Below are 21,078 nucleotides of genomic sequence, written 5' to 3' on the forward strand. Positions count from 1 at the left end.
AATTGGTACAGTGGTATGATTATACACTAGTGATGCTAAAAAAAATCACACCTGTGTGAACTGAGTGGTGTAAGGTCTTATATAGACTGATCAGCTGTGGTCTGACGTAATGTCTGACGTAATGAAATCACACCCGGGTGAACTGGGTGACCATAGCAACCATGCTCATTTTTGAGTGGTGTAAACCACTCCTACAACTGGCTTTTTTGTGCAGAAAAAAATCACACCCGTGTGAACTGAGTGGTGTAAGGTCTGTCTGACGTAATGAAATCATGTCTGACGTAATGAAATCACACCCGGGTGTGATTTCATTACCTGGCTTTGTTTGTGCAGAAAAAATGAGCATGGTTGCTATGTTCACCCTGTTCACCCGGGTGTGATTTTTTTTGGTACGGACAGACACGTAAACTAAACGGACAGACACGTAAACGGACAGACACGTAAACTAACAAAGCCAGTTGTAGGAGTGGTTTACACCACTCAAAAAATAGAGATGCACAATATTGACTTTATGACAGATATCCACTCTCTGATTATTTGCAGGGGAATCAGCCTATTAAAAAAAATCAGCAATGAGCTCAATATATATATATAATATATATGATTGATAATGTAATCTATTGGTAATATATTACATTATTATATTGAAGTCATTGCTGATTATTTTTGTTTTGTTTTGTTAGTGAAAGTAAATCGAGAATTCCATGCTAGAAGGCTTTCTTACCTTTATTTGTAGTTGTTAAGTCCCCACCAAAGAGGTCCAGGTGTTATTTTGTGCAAAAGCGCATTATTGGCTATTTCCCCTAATATAAGCCCTCGTTGAATTGAATTGAATTGCATTTAATTGAATGGGGCTATGGGGTGTTGTGCTAATTCGCGTATTTCCATCATTTATTTTTGTATATGCTATATCCTCTCTTCATAATGTAAATAGTATCCCAACCGGCACACTTTACTACTTATTTCGATGGAAATAAGCGAATTAGCACAAAAACCCAACCCCCATTGAGGGCTTATATTATAGGGGAAATAGCCTAATGCACTTTTGCACAAAATAACACCTGGACCTCTTTGGTGGGGATGTAACAACTACAAATAAAGGTAAGAAAGCCTTCTAGCATGGAATTCTCCTTTAAAAAGACAGACAGGCAGACTGGCTGCTCTGTGAGTACAAAGCCATTGACGGTCATATTATTATTGCGTCATCGATATCTGAAAATAATTTGGATTATTTTTAGATCGATTGATTTGATATGGAATTTTTATGGCGATTTTGATATGCTATATTATATTGTGCCTCTAGCTAAAATGATTACACAAAAAGCCTTAAGGGCATTATTGTTTCCATGATGGGGGGACCCAGAGCCAACTGGTCCAATTTACAAAGTCTAGGATTTAAGTGTTTAACATTAAAACTCTATATTCTGATATAGTAAATTGCTATGTGTGTGAGTAACAGAGGTCTCCCTGTATCAGCTCGTTAATATTACGTTTTCAGGTTACAATAGAGGATATGCGTGTGACATCATCATCATACCCGGAACATATGCGGGAACGCCTACTGAGTGGCAAAAAACAACTTTCTGGCCTTGACAGCCCATACATCCAAACAGAAATGTCCTGTCTGATTGCATTAAACAATATTAAACAACATTAAACTCACTTTTCCACTCACTTTGCCAATCGATTTGCCACTCGATTTGCCATTGACTTTATGCATGCGCATACCCTCTATTTAAAGGAGCATTCAGTGATTTGGGTGATTTGGAAAACCACCCAGTCCGCCCGGGTAACAAAATGTGCACATGCACGCTCTACAGTGGGGGGAAGTGCAACAGGCCAACAGCATGTGCACCAAGGCCCACCCCCACTCGATCATGATTGGAGGAAGGCCCCTCTCATCCTGATTGGATGAAGGTTTTGCCACCCGCCACCAAAACTGAAACTAGGGTTTTTTGACCCCAGAGGCTCACTGGGGACAGGGAGGAACTCCTTATATGGTCAGCACACTCTATAGTAGGGAGGATTATCCAGAAAAAATAAGTGATATTTGAATTAAGTCAAATCACTGAATATACCTTTAAATGTCATCCAGTCAGGAGAAAAGAAAAACCCCATAAAGAGGATACTGTACATTTATCAGTGTTCCAGATCCAATTTTATCTGCTCATTAAACGGTTCAAACACAGTGAAAGTCCTCTATTAAAATTGTAGACTTTACTTCTAAAAGAAACGTAAGCTAATATGTTTGCCTATGAGTAGAAGTACCATATAAAGCAGTGGTTTTCAACCAGTGGTCCGGGGACCACCAGTGGTCCTTTAACTCTTGAGAGCGCAGCGCGTCCATTCGGTTTCATTTTACGCTCTCAAGAGTTACAATATTGTTAAACATCTGCATTAGTTTAATTTACAAGAAAGTCTACTTAGTCTACTAAGAGAATGTAGAATAATTGTTGTTTTGATCAAAAATAATGGAATGTTGCATGAACCTCCCAAACACTTTGTGTGGGGTTGGGTCTATGATGGACCCACCCCACACAATAGTGGTTGTCCCCAAGTTGCTCTTAGTCAGGATGGTGGTCCCTGGGTCAAAATCTGTTGAAAACCACTGATATTTTGAAAAACTGGAAATACTCAAAGTTTAAAAAATAAAAATAAATCACAGTTGCAGGCCTAGTCGGCTACAGAACTTGATCAGTTTACATGAGAAACAATACCTGACTGGAACTGCTGTTTGACCTAATATGATCAGGAGTTCATTGAGTGTTTATTCCAGACTATAGTACTAAATTGTCCGTCCTACACGATTTGTTGGAATGGCAACATGTTCAGGGCTAATAAGATTCATTCAGTCAATTATTTTCCTAAAGATATTACAAAAAATCACACCCGTGTGAACTGAGTGGTGTAAGGTCTGTAAGCCTGTCTGACGTAATGAAATCATGTCTGACGTAATGAAATCACACCCGGGTGAACAGGGTGAACATAGCAACCATGCTCATTTTTTCTGCACTAACAAAGCCAGTTGTAGGAGTGGTTTACACCACTCAAGAAATCACACCCGGGTGAACAGGGTGAACATAGCAACCATGCTCATTTTTTCTGCACTAACAAAGCCAGTTGTAGGAGTGGTTTACACCACTCAAAAATAAAGAGTGGCTGATTTTCTTTTTTTGTGTCAATCAAATTGGCCTACCGGTTCATTCATGGCCAAATAAAAAATGAGGCAGAAATAGGCCTCTGGCCATTGTCTAAGTAAGTGGTCTTACATGTGTACAGTCAAGTAATCAAATAGGTCATGATTGCAGTCTTCTGAAAATAAAACTCCTGCTGGCAAATGATTCAATGCATTGAATTATGTAAAAAACACATTTTTACATCATTCCTCTCTCCACCGTTGTGTGAATGGGTTAAAGTACAGGCCCAATGCACTGTATACAAATGCAACATATAGGCTAGTGAGGCTCTATTGTACAATGTAGGCCTATTACATTTGCCTCAAAATCATTTTGATGCAATTTAAAGACAGATATCCTGCAAAGGTGAAATACTGCCCTCTGGCGAACAAAACTAGGAAGCGTCAAGTGTTGAACAAACAACCCATCATCAGCGCAGGTCAAGCAGGTGTTACACATTATTATAGATGGGCGTTCAGGTAGACTGCTGTTTCCTCGGCGTGAATGAAACCAAATCATACAAATAATTGTAACCTATATTAGATTAGATTACATGGGAGTGTTTGAGGTTGCCATTGCTTCTCATTCTGGGATATGTTTTAAGAACCACTAGCCTAATTCGAGATTTCGAGAACGTTTCATCACGCACGTGTGAGAAGATGGACGGTAATGGTTACTTAAACTTCCCAATCTAGATTTATAGCATTATAGCATTTATAGCAGGTTAATACATAATAGGATAATGTTCAATCAATAGACAATCTTAATTAGGCTTATTGTGTCTGACTCAACACAACTAACCTGTATTCAACGAGGGTTTATGACAAACATCAGGCTACTTCATTTTTTCTATAATGCCATTAATATCTTGCAGATTACACACTGCATGGTCCCTGTAAAACGCCATTGACTAATAATAACCAATAATTGTATCGATAATCTAATCTGTGAGTGAGGTGAATTAGTTTACCAAGTGTAATAATGTAAAAGCACTCCTTTAAATCGCATACTTAATAGAAATATGCTAATTGTTTTTCATTAAATTCACTCTGTATAGCCAGGGGGAAACTATTTAAAAAGAGAACGAGTAATAATCGACTAAAGTCAACTAACACGAAATGGATTAATCTATTATATGGGAAGCCCTACAATTGTCTACGTTCCCCTACTTGTAACAGTTAAGCATAGCCTATATAAGCATATAGTTGGCCTTTGTTCTGTAGTTCTACTACTTCTCTATAAAGAGGGATGTTGTTAATCATGTTTTGCAAACCACCCTGGTTGGTGGTGTTGATTAGTGGCACCACATGGTTGACATTGACAGAGGAAGACCAGCAAGGAAATATGTATAATGTTATGTAAAGTTGTTTTGGGTCAGAGTTAAGGCTCTGACAAGATCAAGATTCCTCTGTATAGAAAACTATGGAATGATAAAGTCCAGAGTGAGCCCAGTAGACAAGGTAACAGTGGCTTTATGTTGAGTGTTAATATAAGTGCATGCTTGATTGTTACAAGTAGGGAGAGCGGAGATGTAAGTAAACTTTAGACAGATTAATGAATGAATGAATATCGGCTGGCCTGGATTAATGCAGACTTCAGGGCTGCAGCTAGCTGCAATTTGCAACTCTAGATTTGTTTTAATGGGATGAATCTAGAGTTGCAATACCCCTACTCATCCAAATTGCGTTTGCGATCTGCTTGTATTAAACAACGTTAAACTCAAAAACATTGCAGCTGTAGGCCAAGCTTGAATTATCCTCTTTCAATCTGCCGAGCTTGTTTTTCATAAAAATCCACCGTAGACATGGTATCATCTACTTTCTGTCAAGAAATTCTGTGCATGTGATTCTTTTTCTAAGTGTTGCAGTTTGGAAGCACTCGTTTTCTTTAACGGGTCGTGCTGCTGCCTCCTGAATTATGTGCTGATTCGAAACAGGTGGTACGCAGGACCGTTCAGTGACTTACGACGAGTGCTTCCAAACTCCAGCACTTAGAAAAAGAATCACATGCACAGAATTTCTTGACAGAAAGTAGATCATAACATGTCTACGGGGGATTTTCATGAAAAACAAGCTCGGCAGATTGAAAGAGGATAATTCAAGCTTGGCCTACAGCTGCAATGTTGGTGAGTTTAACGTTGTTTAATACAAGCAGATCACAAACGCAATTTGGATGAGTAGGGGTATTGCAACTCTAGATTCATCCCATTATAAAAAAAATCTAGAGTTGCAAATTGCGGCTAGCTGCAGCCCTGAAGTCTGCATTAATCCAGGCCAGACGATATTCATTAATTCATTAATCTGTCTAAAGTTTACTTGCATCTCCCCTCTCCCTACTTGTAACAATCAAGCATGCACTTATATTAACACTGTTGGTGAGTTTAACGTCGTTTAATACAAGCAGATCGCAAACGCAATTTGGATGAGTAGGGAGTCAATGGAGGGTATTGCAACTCTAGATTCATCCCATTATAAAACAAATGTAGAGTTGCAAATTGCGGCTAGGCTGCAGCCAGAGGCACCAAACGCCTGACCAAAAAGAGAAACAAAGACCTGAAATACAGGGGCCATAGTGCTGCTAAAATGGTGATAAATCTGTGCCCTACTAGTACTGACGCCATTTTGTCCCGGAGACACTGAACCAGGTCGTCGCCCCAGGTACCACAAAGGGGTTATTCCGGCCCTGAATGAATATCGGATCCGACGGCCTGGTCTGTTGTTGTGGAAAGCATGTCGCCACAGACGGGTCCTATTATACCTAATGTTTGGAATAAATCAGTCTTGAATGCAAGGCTAAGGCATTTGCTTGTACTTGTTTCTGACAAACTGACTTGTTGCACACTGCAGATCAAGCACACTCAGCGGGGAGCGGACAGCATCCCAAACCTTTCTTCTACGTTCAGCCACCATCTCAGCCATACCCCCAACACCAGCAGCAGTGGCACATGCCACACAACCCCTATCTCTATGGACCGCCTGGAGGTAGGTCTACTATACCTAAATGTTACCGAGCAGTATCTGTTGAGAATGTTTGCAAACATTGGCAGCGTCTCATCTTTCACTTCAAAATACTATGAGCCATCTCACTGGACTAACTCCAGATGTATTGTACCACCAATGGTTCAAGGGTGTGGATAACTGGACTATTTGAGGTTGAGTCATAATGCTGTTTGTACTCTTTGTACTCCCCCCCCCCCCCCCCCCCCCTTTCCTTTTCTTCATTCTTCTTCCTTTCTTGTTTTTTTTTTCTCCGATTGTCAGATTTTCACATGTCGTCCTCCCAATAGAACACTAGATCATGTTACAAACCGATTTTAATTGCCCTTTTGTCTCCTATAGGATATAACTTTGGACGTCCATACGTACCCCCGTACCAGTACATGCAGTACCCAGGCTTTGTTCTCCCCCAAGGCCAAATGCATCCAATGGACTACAGACGGATGTTTGAGCCACATTACCACCTGCCTCCTGCTGGCGATATTCCGTTTCGCCAACACCACCAACACCAACAATATTATCAACATCAATATCCCCCTCAGTCTCATCATGTGCACCGCGAGATGGCCTGCTCTGAGGTTCAAACAGACCCCAGTGATGCCATTGCCAAACTAATCGAATGCCTGGGGAAGCTTGGGACTGGTGAGCTAGCTGCTGAGAGGGACGGACGCGAGAAGGAGCTCGACTCGGGTGTTGCGTCCCAGTCCTCTGGAATTTTCTCCCCAGGAGAGGAGAAGGGCGGTGGGGCCAGAGAGGGCAGCAATTTGCAGTCTCCGGCTGTGATGTTAAGTGACTCTACCACAGCAGTCTATGACGGAGAATCGAGCCGAAGAAGCCTGGAGGATCTCGGCCGTCGGGGCTGCTGGTCAGTGGGCTATCAAGAGGACATGCCCCTTGACAGCTCATCTGTCCACGAGGAGCGCCACGATGCACTGCAAACAGCAGTCGACGACAATGAATTGTTTGAAAAACCCAAAGCAGAAGTCTTGGACAAGCAGTCGGACGAGTCAGACATCTGCAGGCGTGACGCTGATGAGCTCTTGAAATGGATCGTAGACACTTCAACTCAGCAACCACTCTCTCCCTCTTCTGCTGAACAACAGACTTGTAAAGGGGTGACAACCAGTGACAAGTTCTCAAACGCAGATGGTCGCACAGGCTCTCCAGATGAAGTGGATGACGAATTAAGCAACAAAATCCTCAAGCTGCCCTTTGAAAAGGTCCTGACAAGCGGAGCTCTGCTGGGTGACAGTCCGGTGCTTTGCGGAGGACCACCGAAGCCCATCAGGTCGGGCCGCCTCTCCTCTCCTGTGTCCCCGTACTATTACCCCTACCTACGCACACCCTCCACCCACGGGCGGATGAGCGTCCTCAGCCCATCCCTGGACGAGCTCTCCTCCAGGGACGAGATGTTCTCCACCGACTTTGAAGACGTGGACCTTTTCCCAAAGCGCATGTATCCGAGCAGGATGCTCACGGAAGTCACCGACGGGTCCCCCCATGTGGTTAAGGGAGCTGGGGACGTGAGGCCGGCGCCTTCCAAAAAGTTCCTGTGTGCCTGCTGTGGTACGAGTATAGCAAAGGGGACGACCAGGGGCAAAGCTCACAGCCCAAAGTCATACGAAGACGAAGCTGCCGACTCGGATGAAGAATGCAGATTGGACAGAGGCTGCGAGCCTCCGCCCAGAGTGTTTGTGAGGAAGCACACTGTGCTGAGGAAGGCCCATTCTCTCTCTCAGCGACATGCATCACAGCATCATTCCTGTAAAAGAAGCCAGGGCCAAGAGTCCTCAAACACTGTGAACCAGCAGGGGCGGCCAGAACTCTGTGAGGGAGAGATGGCTGAAGACATCGAAGTCACCGACAGCGGTTCGCAGAGTAAAACCTGCCAAGGTAAGTCTGTTCTGTATCGATGTGCGACGGTGAAGAAAACGAGCGCTCCTTTTTCAATCTGACTGATTTTCCAATCGTACTGCACACGGCGTATCCAGCTGGCGTATCCAGCTGGTACAGTATGCGTTGCATTGTGAGCTTGTAGATCTGTTATTTTGACAGTCATAATAGGGCTGCTAGATTTTACGTGGTTATATCAGTCTACCGGACTGGACCATTGCCATGCTTTACCAACACGGTGACGCTCAGGTGAAGCCTTTGTTCTCTCTGTTAGATGGACCTTGCAGAGACCATGTAGCCACTTCAGACCATGCTTCAGACCATGGCAGGTGGGAGTACACTACTCAGTACAGTGACGTGATACCCAAAAGGAGACTACAGACCTCTCTGCAAAGACAAGGTAAGATACATACATAGGCCTCAAAGGCCTGTCACAATTATTACGTAATTGCCTGATCGCAATTATTTGAGGTAATGACAATTCTTTTTTGCATAATCGTCAATCGTTTCCATGTTGAAAAATGTCCATACATTTAAAAAAAATCACACCCGTGTGAACCGAGTGGTGTAAGGTTTTATATAGCATGATCAGCTGTGGTCTGACGTAATGTCTGACGTAATGAAATAAGGTAAGGTATTATGTAGCCTGATCAGCTCTGATCTGACGTAATGAAATCACACCCGGATGTGATTTCACAACTGGCTTTTTCTGTGCAGAGAAAATGACCATGGTTGCTACGGTCATCCAGTTCACCCGGGTGTGATTTAATTACGTCAGAAATTATTTTGAACATAGCAACCATGCTCATTTTTTTCTGCACACAAAAGCCAGTTGTAGGAGTGGTTTACACCACTCAAAAAATAGCAGATCTACAAGCTTACAACACGTCACTTGTAAGCTTGTAGATCAACTATTTCCGCTATTTGGGGGGAAAGAAATATGTATAAAAATGTATTAAATGTGATTTCTTTGCATATTTAAGTTATTCGTCATATCTGCCCTGTGCAATTTGTGCTTACGAAGCCTAAAAGGTAAACCGAAATACAAATTGTAACACTTTTGTTAAAAGTGCTCTAAACAAAGTACAAACATTCAAAGTCCATAGACTTGGCTGCCATATGACGGGCATTGGAGGGGATAGCACCCCTCAAAAATATATAAAAGACGTTGAGGCAGATGAAAATTATCACTGTAGCAGAGACAATTCTTCCTCGTATGAAGATTTGTGACTTGAGTCACTTGACTTATAGTCCGGCAGCCGACAGGCTTCTTTTGTTTAAAGTGGGAAATTTGGTATAGTCTTTTTTTATTGGCTTAAAATATTGTCTATATACATACATTCATGAATCCACTTGCTGACTGGCTGTCACTATTGGGCAATTTCCTTTATAGTGGTTTCTTGTGACCCTACCATTAACATCCTATGGGAGGCAAAAATGTCAAAGTTTCCTTTTGCTTTAAGTAGTATGTGACTTGTCAAACTTGCCCACTCCTTGGGCTAAAAACGGCCATTGCAATCATGACAAATGTGATTAGGTCAGCACATTTTGAGCAAGTGGCTGTTTTTAGCCCAAGGAGTGTATTTTGTGCAAAACGAATCCTTGGAATGGATTCAGAATCATGAAAACCCCTAGTTTGACATGTCACATGCTACTTAAAGCAAATGGAAAGTTTGACATTTTTTACATCTTTGCCTGCCATCGGATGTTAATGGTAGGGTCACAAGAAACCCCTATAAAAAAATTGCCCAATAGTGACAGCCAGTCAGCAAGTGGATTCATGAATGTATAGTATATAGACAATAAAAAAGACCAAATTTCCCACCCGTCCACCTCGGCTGCCGGACTATTAAGCCCTTGATAAATGTCCTCCATTTCACTCGGCTTTTAGCCGTTCTTTCGAGGTCTCCCCAGTTGAGCTCTCTCTGCCATTTCGGTCTCAATACTCCTTCTCCAGCTGTTCCTGGGACGAAATTAAGATTAGTACCCATGTTTAATTTGTCAGAACACTGTAGTTAGTTATCAATTGGATCATAATTGTGTGGCACTAGTTAAACCCGTTGATTCAGGTGTGCTCCTTTGCACTGCAATAGAGATGCTGAGGAAAGTGTCCTGCAAACCAGCGGGATACCACCGACAGCACGGAGACCACGACCACGATGGTGACGACGGTGACGACGATGAACCGCCATTTCACAGGGAGAGAGGTTGTGCAATTAACAGTTTTTAGCCTTCGTTAAATTATACTTGGATTTATTTTTATGGCCCAGGTTTTCAAAGTGGGGGCCACCAGGGGGCATCAGTGGACCAATTGGAAAAGAGGTGTGTGTGTGTGTGTGTGTGTGTGTGTGTGTGTGTGTGTGTGTGTGTGTGTGTGTGTGTGTGTGTGTGTGTGTGTGTGTGTGTGTGTGTGTGTGTGTGTGTGTGTGTGTGTGTGTGTGTGTGTGTGTGTGTGTGTGTGTGTGTGTGTGTGTGTGTGTGTGTGTGTGTGTGTGTGTGTGTGTGAGAGAACTTTAAACTTGACACTATTTATTTTGCACACAGTTTTTAAAAGAATTGCAATCTACAGGCTCACAAACTCGCTATTCAATCTACAAGCTAGCCATTTCACAATCATAGGCTACAGCCAGAGCTTATGGCTATTCGGGCGTCCTTTGCATGTAAACGTTTGGGAACCTCCTGGTTTATGACACCTTGATTTTAGATGGTTGGTGTATTGAAGAAAATGTCTGAAAGTGGTATAATCTATGCTATTAATATTACTCATTGTGTCTTTTGTTTGTTTTTTATCTGTCAGGTTCCAACAGAGGCGAACCAAGGTGTTAATAAATAATATATATGAAGAAAATATTTTGACCACGTGGTGACATGCACAACGCACTGCATGGTGACATGCTCAACGCACTGCACAAGATGTGGAGATCTTTAGATTTTTGTTAGAAAATAAGGGGTGGATGGATTAATTTAGAGATGATTTACACTGTTAAGCATAACTAATTGCACATGCACCAGCAGATGGAGCGCTGGCTTATTTTTGCAGATGATTTTCCACTGTTGCGGGACAAGCCCAATAAAAACATGATTAAGATCCAAGGCTTGTATCAGTTTGACTTCCTTCACTATCTTTTGCTTTCCCCAAATGTTTGAAGGTGTTTGTAATGTGTGCTGTATGATCTATATCTAGATGGCACCCAACATTAAGAACCAGTGCTGTAGGGTAAAAGGTTGAATATACGGTGCATTGTTGGAGTTTATTTTTGAATTCCTTGCTGCTGTAACACCCTGGATCTCCCCCTGGGGAATATCTTTAAAAAAATAAAACAAATGTGACTGATAGATTGATAAAGTGTATTGATCCCGCAGGGGAATTTCAGCAGTTTTACAGTTGCAAAGATACAGATTAAGGAAAGTAGGCCTACTGTCAGATACAGCAATACTATAATATAGTATTGCTGTATCTGACAGTAGGCCTACTTGCTCGGGACCGGAAGTACCCTCTTGGTTATGCAGTAGACTAGGGGCCGATTCATACTCCTATTTTACCGCTGTTTCGGTGCTGTAGTGCCGAAATAATTTCGGCTCGTCAGAAATTTTCAGTAGCCGAACCGACTTTTATTGGGCTCTAAAATAGGAGTATGAATCGGCCCTAGCAGTCCACCACCACCAACTCCTTGGTCTAGCATTTAGCTGGAGGTGGTTATTCCTCACTCCACTGCACATAGTCCTTCACCACACTTGGTGCTAAACAGTTGTCACCTGAGAGAAGCCGACCACTGCTGTGTTCGTGTGTCGTCTGAGAACGTCTGTAGGTGACATGTCTTTGAGTTGAAGCAGACAAAAGGCCTCTGCCCGGGCTCTGGACAGGACCCCTGCCCAATGTCCATATATGGAGCTGGCCTGACTCCATATTTGTGCATGCCTGACAAAGAAAGAACTCCATATATGGGCATAAAAGGGACACAGACATAATATTTGGGATTCTGGGTGGGGCATGCATTTCCAATCGTTCCAAGTATCCCCGTGCCCAACAGCCACCGCTGTAGAGGCCCCAACGGGCACTGCTCTAGTATCATAAAAGGTCCCTAGACATGCACCATAACCTGATGTAAACCTGCATATTTACCATTAAAGACCTACAGCACAGAAGTCTTCTCCTCCATCTGTCTTATATAAGGACCAAAGTGTCAATGTTATTGTCTTTTTCCGGTTTAGCCCTTTATTTTATACAATAGATCATAGAAATGTGTCATGCAGTGAAAATGGACGATTTAGTGTACAAGCTCACTGAATCGCGATGCATTGAGCTTGTAGATTTTTTTTGTTTTAGCTATTTATGAGAAATGTCACCCATGAAAGTGGTTAATTTCCCACTGGACCAGTGTTAAGGCATATTCATACTCCAGTTTTAGGTGATAATTTAAGGAGACTACCGAAAACTACAACATGACGTCACGCCGCAGTGATAAGCGACTCAACCACTCACCCAAAACACATCTCTCTGTTTTTACTAACCACCGCTTCGGTCGTTAGTAAAAACCTTATCACCTTAAAACTGGAATATGAATATGCCTTTAGACTCAATTAGTACGTAGGCTATATTGCATATTTATAATAATGAAAGCTAAAGAAGCACCTTCAAAATATAAGAAAGTACACCGGTTCATACCGTATGTAAACTTGGTATTATATTGAAAGCTTTGTGTTCTCACACACACACACACACACACACACACAGCGACCTCTCCTGTTGCCTCGTCAGGTGACCTGAAACATCGCAGTGGTCCAACCAGATCCAGCAAAACGTGGTTAATTCTCATTGGCTTGTTCGGGTCAATGAAGCGTAGCCTAATTGGATGTCCGTCACCTGTCCCGGGCGAGCAGCTGATGTGAGTTCAACCTCTGATTTGTCTGTTGTTTTAAGTGATAGCTGGGGCAGCTGTGGTGGTTTGATAGACGCACTGTTCAAGTTTTCATGTATGTAAAACTTTCGCAACCTACAGTACTGTTACTGTGTACCTGCAGCTTTTGCACTGTTCAAGATTATCCTTAAATTATTCATGGACTTTCAATTAATTTAGTGATAAATGCTCTTAACACTGGTTTTAGCTAGAAGCCATGATTGTCAACCATTTTACTCTCTCTCTCTCTCTCTCTCCATTATCTCTGTTCCTGCTGTGATTTGTGATTTGTTTTTGTTCCAGACCTCTTGTAACCACATTTATTCTTTCTTTTACAGGTATGGAAGCTCCTGCGCCTACATTGCATCAAACGTTTGCCATGGGACCTCGTGGTCCGACGAACCTGCCCGGAGGAGTCCAACAGCAGGCTTCTCAGGGACCTTATGGAGGAGCTCCACCGAGACCCCAGGAGCCTCAGCAGGCTCCCCAGGGGCCCCAGGATCCTCCTCCTCCTCAGCAGACATCTCAGGGGCCTTACGGAGGTGGTCAGAGAACCCAGGAGAACCCTCCTCACCACCACTACCGGCCTCCGCAGCACCACAAGCCATTCTTCTACGTTCAGCCCTCTCATCAGCCGTACATTCCCATGCATAACCTGCAGTGGCCTGTAGCCATGCCTATGCCCATGCCTTACAACCCTATGGTACCCTGTGGATACCCAGGGCTAGGTGAGTGACAAGATTGTTTGTTTGATAACATGTGCTGTACACAGTGGTAGGGAAAAAGTACTCACATGTTGTACTTGAGTAAAAATGTCAATATTGCATTATATAGACTTACTCTGTTACAAGTAAAAGTCTGAAATTTAAGTTTACTTGTGTAAAAGTAAACTTATTTGTAGCATGTACTTAAAGTACCAAATCTAGAAAGTGCTTGTTTCAAGTTTTCAAATGTATATTAAAAACCTTTTGAAAATAGCAGATGCGACGCAGTGTGAGCTTCTAGATCGGCTATTTTGAAATGGCTGGAATGTGTATAGGGTAGCCCGTCTCCGGACCCCCCGGGTTGAGCTCCTTTGGACCTACCACGTAGGGTCCGGTCTCACCGGCCTCAAGCGACATGGGATGCCATCTGATTTCCTCTGACTTAGCCCTGTGCTGCGGTGTGGGTGTCACGCTGACATATTCCAAACGAAGCATATGAACGCTATAGGAGACAACGAACCATCTGACCCCCCCCGCGAACGGCTCAGAAGCCGTTAAGTATTTTTAATGTTTGTACGACCGTTTTGGCAGCTCTGAAATTCTCTCTTGTTGACATCCCATTGTACCGCCTCTCGGCATCTTGGTTGGCTAGCAGCGCCTCCCTACGCGCCTCGTAGGCGCAGCTAGCCAACCGAGATGTCAACAAGGAGGGACCGAAGAGAGAATTTCAGAGCTGGCAAAACGGTCGTACAAACATTAAAAATACTTAACGGCTTCTGAGCCGTTCGCGGGGGGGGTCAGATGGTTCGTTGTCTCCTATAGCGTTTATATGCTTCGTTTGGAATACGTCAGCGTGACACCCACACCGCAGCACAGGGCTAAGTCAGAGGAAATCAGATGGCATCCCATGTCGCTTGAATCCGGTGAGAAGGAACCCTACATAAAGTCATCAAAATGTCAGAAACTTTAACGTAGGGTTCCGAAAGGAGCTATGTATAGGGCTGAAGTGGTTAATGTGACTGTGAAAATTTGACACACAAGTAAAGTACAAATACCTCAATTGTACTTAGTTACTTTCCACCACTGGCTGTACACACAATAAGAGCCAACACTAAATGCATGCAAACGTCTTTCAATGAACGCATGGCTATGAGGCACACAGCTTTACAGTGTGTTCTGCTTGGTGGGGGCTGGTAAAGACACTCAATTTGTGTATTTAATGTGCTCATTGAAGGAAGTTTGTGTAATTTGGTCTCTGTTGCTGTGTTGCCTTGTGCTTTTGTTTTTGAGGGGCGTTTATATCCCCTCCAACATTTGGCTTTCAGACATAACGTTATGTGGCAGCCAAGTCTATGGATCTTTTAATGTTTGCTTTAAGCGGTGAAGTGGGTGCCCCTCACTTCACACGGGTGTGATTTTTATTCACCGTATTGAATTTGTCATGCTGTACAGTAAATTATCCGAACTTGCCTAAGAAGTAAAACTGCAATTTAATGACCTACAAGTTGCAGGCCACCCAAGCCTTCTTTGGGTTGTGCCCTAGTGTTACTCTACTCTTACTCATGTATATGTTTTGTTATTTCATTAAGGATATGGCATGCAGATGATGCCACAGTATCAGCCCAGTCCGTACATGGAACCACCAGGGTACGTCCTACCCCAGACCCACCTTCATCTGATGGATTACAGACGCATGCTCAACCCCCACCACTACCAAACTATGGCTTACCACTCTCGTAGGTTCCGCTACCAGCAGAACGGCCCCGCCAGAGAAATGACCAGCTCCGAGGTTCAAACTGAGCCACTGACGGTACCCCACAGGTCCAATAGCCCACACTCTGATGCTGCTAAAGTCTCAAATGGACTTCCTGTTTACAGTAACGATGGTAAAACTGCTACTAGTAGTTCTGCCACCTGCCGCCCTCTCGCTCCAGCCTCGGCTGCAAAGGACAAAACATGTCTAGCAGACCGCCATTGTTCTGCTACAAGGGCTGCTCCAGCTGCGAAGAGCAGCTTTGTAATCCAGACGGAAGAGGTGACGATTGAATGTTGCAGTACCCCAATGGGACTCAATATCCTGACTTCTCCTGAGACATCCGAGTTAGTCCAGCAGTACTCCCATAACGTAGTCCAGTGCAGCTCCATCGCCACCCTCAGAGAGGGCCTTGTGCCAGAGGAGGGTGAACCGGTGGAGCAGGACTTCCAGGCCTGTCCTGACCTCCTGCTGGTGGCGCCACCCTGGGGCAGCAGTGCTGACCAGCCCCCTGCTCTGGTGGAATCCAAATCCCAGAGAGAGCCTGTGAGTGTGGCTTTGGACAGTGCACTACCGGTACACGATGATGACCAATTGATGACAAGCGAGACGGGTCTGAACACGACCGCCAGGACTTCCAAGACGGACCATTTTAAAGTTATCCATCTGCCCTTTGACAAGAAGGACCTGGAAGAGCGGCAGAAGATGGATTCGAACTTGTGGTCATTTGACGCCGCTTGCACCACCCCCTTACTCGATCACTCTTTTTTCACCACACTAGATCACTCTTATATGCTCACTTCGGAAAACTCTTTTGTCCCCCCTCAGGAAGAATCTCGTGTACCCTGTTTGGAAGACTCTTGCGTCCCCTGTTTGGATGACCCCTGTATCCCTCATATGGAATACTCTCCCATCACCTGTTTGGACGACTCTTGTGTCCCCTCTCTGGATCTGGAACCTCCTTGTAGCCCCCCAACTCCAGACTCTGGTATCCCCTCACTGGAAGAGACCTGCATCGCTTCATCCGAGTGGTTGAACCACACTTGCCTGGAAGCCCCTGTAGAGGAACCGACCTCTGTTGAAGAGGTCCCCTTAGCAGAAGAGCTGGTGGCAAGAGAGGATGTGCCAGTGGAAGAGCCAGCCCCCCAGATCGAGATGTCACCATTACACGAGGACCCCGTGATGGAGGTGGGGCCCTCCGCAGGTGATCCTTTGGGTGAAGTGGACCCTGCCGTCACTGGTTTGTCTCTCACTACTGTCTCTGTTACAGAAGTGGTTCCTACTAAATCAGAAGTTGGCCCCACCGCAGAGGTGACACTTGCACCCAATTCACTGTGGGTGGATAATAATCAGCCTGTCACACATGTAAGCCAACAGAGAATGGAACTGGATAACCAAGACCACCAGGAGACGTCGTTTGAGTCTCTTCCTGCCTACCTACCCTCAACCCATGACCTTGCTGACCTTGAACATTCATACTCTAATGATGACGTGCTGCGAACTCCACAGAAGCAGCGTAAAACCCTGGGCGGCCGAGCTCTGGGCGTTCCTGGCAGAGGGAGGAAACTGGACCTGGACATTAAGGAGCATCAAGTTGCCCTTAAGGCCAAAGCAGAGCTGATCAATGTGAAAGGCATGGTAGACCGGAGGAGCCTCTCTGACCATGAGTGCTTCCTCAAACGAAAATGTGATGGGAACATGTCAACCCCCTGCGCCTACAGGGGCGATCAAATTTGTGCTAGATGTCTAGCAAAACACAGGGTCCGCTTGTCCACAGGTGCAGGACTGGACGCACGGCTGTTAAAAAGAAATAGCCTCAATTTCCAACCATTGGATGACGCCCTGTTACCGACTTGCGAAGCCTGCAAATCCCACGTAAAGAAACGGGTGGTGAGAAGAGTTTCCGGCCCAAACGTCCCCGGTTCGTGTCGAGACGACACGGAGGGAGAGACCTCCGAGAACAGTTATCATCTGACCGGGCCAAAGCGGAGGGGTGTCGTGGATCACAAGAAGCCCCTGAGCTGTAGACCGCACTTTGAGAAGTGTCCTGTCGCGCTGTACCCCAAGCTCGGGGAGAAGAACTGCATCTGTGACGAGTTCCTCCAGCAACACCCGGCGGCATTGGAGGGCCCGCGTCGACGTGCCCACAGCAACGCCATGAGGGAGATGAACAGGGAGAACCTCACGGTGCCTGGTCCCCAGAAGGACCAGAGGAGAAACGTGCATTCACACTACATGGCACACAAGAGGCCAACTGGTACGTTTAATTGTTTTTAACCAATTGGACCATAGCACCCGCCACTCTGGCGTTAACATTTGCCAGACGTGGCCGATCTAAAAGGTCACTACGTGTTGCAATGTGACCTGTTGCCCTGTGGTGAGGTTGTTGTCCTGTGGTGAGGTTGTTGTCCTGTGGTGAGGTTGTCTTATGTGCCATTTCTGGCTGAACTTGTAGATCTGCTGATTTAAATTGGAGTAGAAGGGGCAGACCAAGTACAGTTTTTAGAATCAGAATATTTACTAAGTAAAGAGGATTTAGGTTGGTAAATATACATTGTCATATGATGAATAGCGGAAATAGCCGATCTACAAGCTCCCAATGACTCATTGTAACTTGTAGATGGACCATTTTCACTTGGGGGTTTGCACCTATGATCTTGCATCTCGTTGCAGTCGGGCAGAAACCTTGTATCCATATTTCAACAATGTTTTCTTTTTCACAAATGAATGCCCTACTTTGTCGTACTAGTGTTACAAAAGAAGAGAAAATGGCAGATGGCAAGCTCAGAATGAATCGCAATACGACTCGTTGAGCTTATAGAGGACATTCAAGTATAAATGTAATTATAATAAAAAGGAATGGTTTTGGACATAAGAGGTTTCCACCCAAAACAAACAAGTTTTATCTGGTATGAACTCTTTCAGGGTTTTGCCATTGGTGAAGTTAAGCTTATTGATACTGGTAAACTAAATGGATTCATGTGCAGTTTTCTTTTTTTTCAGAGAGGTCATGGAATGCCACAGAGGTTATCCATGACACCGAAAGCAGGAAGAACGGCGTCAGATCACAACACTTGATCAAACACAGGATATCACAATCACAAGGTTAAATTCAGTGCTTTTTCTTGGTATACTGTAAAATTCAGAATGATCATTTAACTCTTGTGGAAGATTACTATAGATGGGATGGCATAACAATGGCAATATGGAAGGCTTCAAATTAAACAATACATATTTCCCTTATACAGTACAGTATAAGCAAAAGTACCCGTAAATTCCATTTACATTCATTCACCGTTACAAATGGATAAATTGCATTGTACCATTTTATTATTTTATGAATGATTTGTGAATAATTACATCGTTCTTTTCTCTGCAGGAATTCACGGAACAGACACAAGACAATGATTTGCACTAAGAGCACTCATTATATTTATTAACACTTTTTAAATTATCTACACATGCATACATTTGAAATTAATCTTAAAATCACTATGTTCACTATTTATTGAATAAATAAACACCGCTTTATTATAGTTCCTTTTTGTACTCTTTTTTTTTTTTTAGTGGTAATTATTGTGGTTTCTATAGCCTGATTGGATTACTATTTATGCTTTGTTTGTTGTACAATGGTGCTATGCAGTGACAAAGGCACTAAAAGCGCACAATGCATCAGGGCAACACTGTCCTTATTATCCAACTGCTCCTGTCACGCCATGGGGACAAGGAATATTTATGTACAGCTCTGAGATTTTGCTTTGTAAGCTTGTAGATCGTCTATTTTATATTATGTAGAGCTAAAATGGAAAATACACTAGTATAAAAAGCCCTGAGGAACTCCCAATGGACTCGTCAACGTATGGGGTTATGGGGTTTAAGTGGTTAATAACCCGATTTCCCCTTACCTTAACTAGGATTAATGGACTTGCATTGACTTCATAAACCTGTGTAGTAAACATGATTGTCCAGTAGCTGGCACTGTTTCCACATGGTGCGACCACTGCTCAGAAATGTAACCTGATTGAAATGTCTCAATCACACATGGGTAAGGCAATTTTGTTGATCCCAAAGCACAAATTGGGTAATTACTGAGAGCAGCAGCAGCACATACTAGACCACAAACATGGGGAAAATATAATTTATTGACTTGTTAAAGTTGACAATACAGTCAACCGTGTGAATAATGTTACTCACAGACTGAGCTCAAGTGTTTGCGTGCAAAGGTTCTTGTGCAATTCCACCTGAGTCTTGACGGAATGGCTCAAACTATATGGGTCAAAGTTTTGATGCCCACACAGTGTTGGTGTAACTTGCATGGTCAATCATCTACAGTACATAGGAGACTGACACCTGCAGAGTGTTTAGGGAATATAAACTTGAATGGGCCGTGACTACACTGTCAGGTCGAAAGTTGACAGATGTAGGCTACAAATCTATTCTCATCATGAATAAAAAAATTTGTGTGGCTGGGTCTGTCCCTGTGTCCGAGCAAGTAAATAGCGTTTGTTCACCACCAAGTGTCACTGTTGCACAGCCTAACACACAGACACACACAGGCCATGGGAGGAGGGCTTGTACAGTACAGCACAAGTACAGTACAGCACCACTCCAGACCAGTCTGATCTTTTGTCAAAATAAAACGTCAATCAAAAGTAGACCACACTGCAGATGTAGCCTACTATGGTAGTTGTATAGTAATATACATTTATTTTAAGTTATGGAATGAATTGACGTTTTAAATGAATTAAGCAACAACACAAGTGGGTACTTCATCCTGGTTATAGGCACAGCTGTGCTGTAGTCCCCACATGCCTCCACAAACAAGGTTCAAGGTTTCATTATTGTTACATCTGTTTGGCTTTTTACCCATTTCTTTCTCCCCAAGTTTAGTCGTGCTTAAAACATTTGAGAACTTAGAAAGAAGATCAACTGCAGGGTGCTTAGGGCATTAGCACATCTGTATCTAGCGTAGGCCTGTCATATCCTTACTACCGGTATGCAGGCACCTGGGCATTGGTGGATGTCTTTTCATACTTGTTTTAGTCCCAGAATTATGTATTATTGTGATTCATTATTACTTTTTTATTCCTCCCCTCTATTAAATTGGTATGCGGTTTATCATCAGGTTTATCATCACTGGCTCAGGATGTGCGCACGCGTGCATGTGTGTGAGAGTAGAGTGGTATTTTGATGCTGCAATAGCTAGGCCTACTTGGTTATTTTTATCATTAATGCATTCGGTAATGTTTTTATTTATTCGACTGAACTCTTATGGAAGACTAGCCGATGGGCTAATTCAAAAGATCCAAATGAAAATCAAATCAGAATGATTTTCAACAGACAGAGGGACCGTGAGGGTCAAACGCTGCACCTCACTGAAGCTCGCCAAGTAGTAGTTAGCCATCATCCACGAACAAAAGACACGCTTCAACACTGGAAGTCCCTGGAATTACACCCTTTGTAAGAAATCTCATCTGTTTCATGATTGCCGTGTTCATTATGGTACCATGCAGGCAAGCAGCGGAGGGTAGCGCAGTGAGAGCAGCAAAATGATTGATTATCTCCCATGTCTCCCCCACAGGAAGAAAGCTTTGGTGGCGGGTACATGAGACGGATGGCGTTGGACCACACCATTAGAGTTTATGCACTGTTCAGCAA

General features: G+C 43.7%; 2 protein-coding genes across 3 annotated transcripts; both read left to right on the top strand.

Moving 5' to 3' along the window:
• Window positions 1–3,598: 3,598 nt before the first annotated feature.
• On the top strand, window positions 3,599–11,158 carry LOC306912688 (bucky ball-like). Of its 2 annotated transcripts, none has more exons than XM_079489096.1 (6): window positions 3,599–3,842; window positions 6,023–6,157; window positions 6,515–8,065; window positions 8,340–8,465; window positions 10,135–10,272; window positions 10,863–11,158. In XM_079489096.1, the coding sequence occupies exons 1-6, from the start codon at window positions 3,836–3,838 to the stop codon at window positions 10,889–10,891; spliced, it is 1,986 nt and encodes a 661-aa protein (XP_079345222.1). In that variant the 5' UTR covers window positions 3,599–3,835; the 3' UTR covers window positions 10,892–11,158. The 2 variants fall into 2 exon arrangements, with proteins under 2 accessions (XP_079345222.1, XP_079345223.1); XM_079489097.1 differs by having other exon boundaries at window positions 3,600–3,842; window positions 10,159–10,272.
• Window positions 11,159–12,963: 1,805 nt separating this feature from the next.
• On the top strand, window positions 12,964–18,956 carry LOC306913595 (uncharacterized protein). The gene is made up of 5 exons (XM_079490357.1): window positions 12,964–13,039; window positions 13,302–13,691; window positions 15,257–17,677; window positions 18,424–18,525; window positions 18,800–18,956. Exons 2-5 carry the CDS (start codon window positions 13,304–13,306, stop codon window positions 18,826–18,828), a joined length of 2,940 nt encoding a protein of 979 aa, XP_079346483.1. The 5' UTR covers window positions 12,964–13,039; window positions 13,302–13,303; the 3' UTR covers window positions 18,829–18,956.
• The last annotated feature ends 2,122 nt before the right edge of the window (window positions 18,957–21,078 follow it).

The sequence above is a fragment of the Electrona antarctica genome, assembly GCF_951216825.1.
Source record: "Electrona antarctica genome assembly, chromosome: 20".
NCBI lineage: Eukaryota > Metazoa > Chordata > Actinopteri > Myctophiformes > Myctophidae > Electrona > Electrona antarctica.

What these genes read in the sequence shown, in the direction of transcription:
- LOC306912688 (XM_079489096.1), top strand. An exon ending in TCTCTATGGACCGCCTGGAG is followed by an intron (nt 6,158 to 6,514) that starts GTAGGTCTACTA and finishes TGTCTCCTATAG; the next exon opens with GATATAACTTTGGACGTCCA. An exon ending in GACCTCTCTGCAAAGACAAG is followed by an intron (nt 8,466 to 10,134) that starts GTAAGATACATA and finishes CCGTTGATTCAG; the next exon opens with GTGTGCTCCTTTGCACTGCA.
- LOC306913595 (XM_079490357.1), top strand. Translation starts at nt 13,304, where the DNA reads ATGGAAGCTCCTGCGCCTACATTGCATCAAACGTTTGCCATGGGACCT. An exon ending in GGCACACAAGAGGCCAACTG is followed by an intron (nt 17,678 to 18,423) that starts GTACGTTTAATT and finishes CTTTTTTTTCAG; the next exon opens with AGAGGTCATGGAATGCCACA. An exon ending in CAGGATATCACAATCACAAG is followed by an intron (nt 18,526 to 18,799) that starts GTTAAATTCAGT and finishes TTTTCTCTGCAG; the next exon opens with GAATTCACGGAACAGACACA.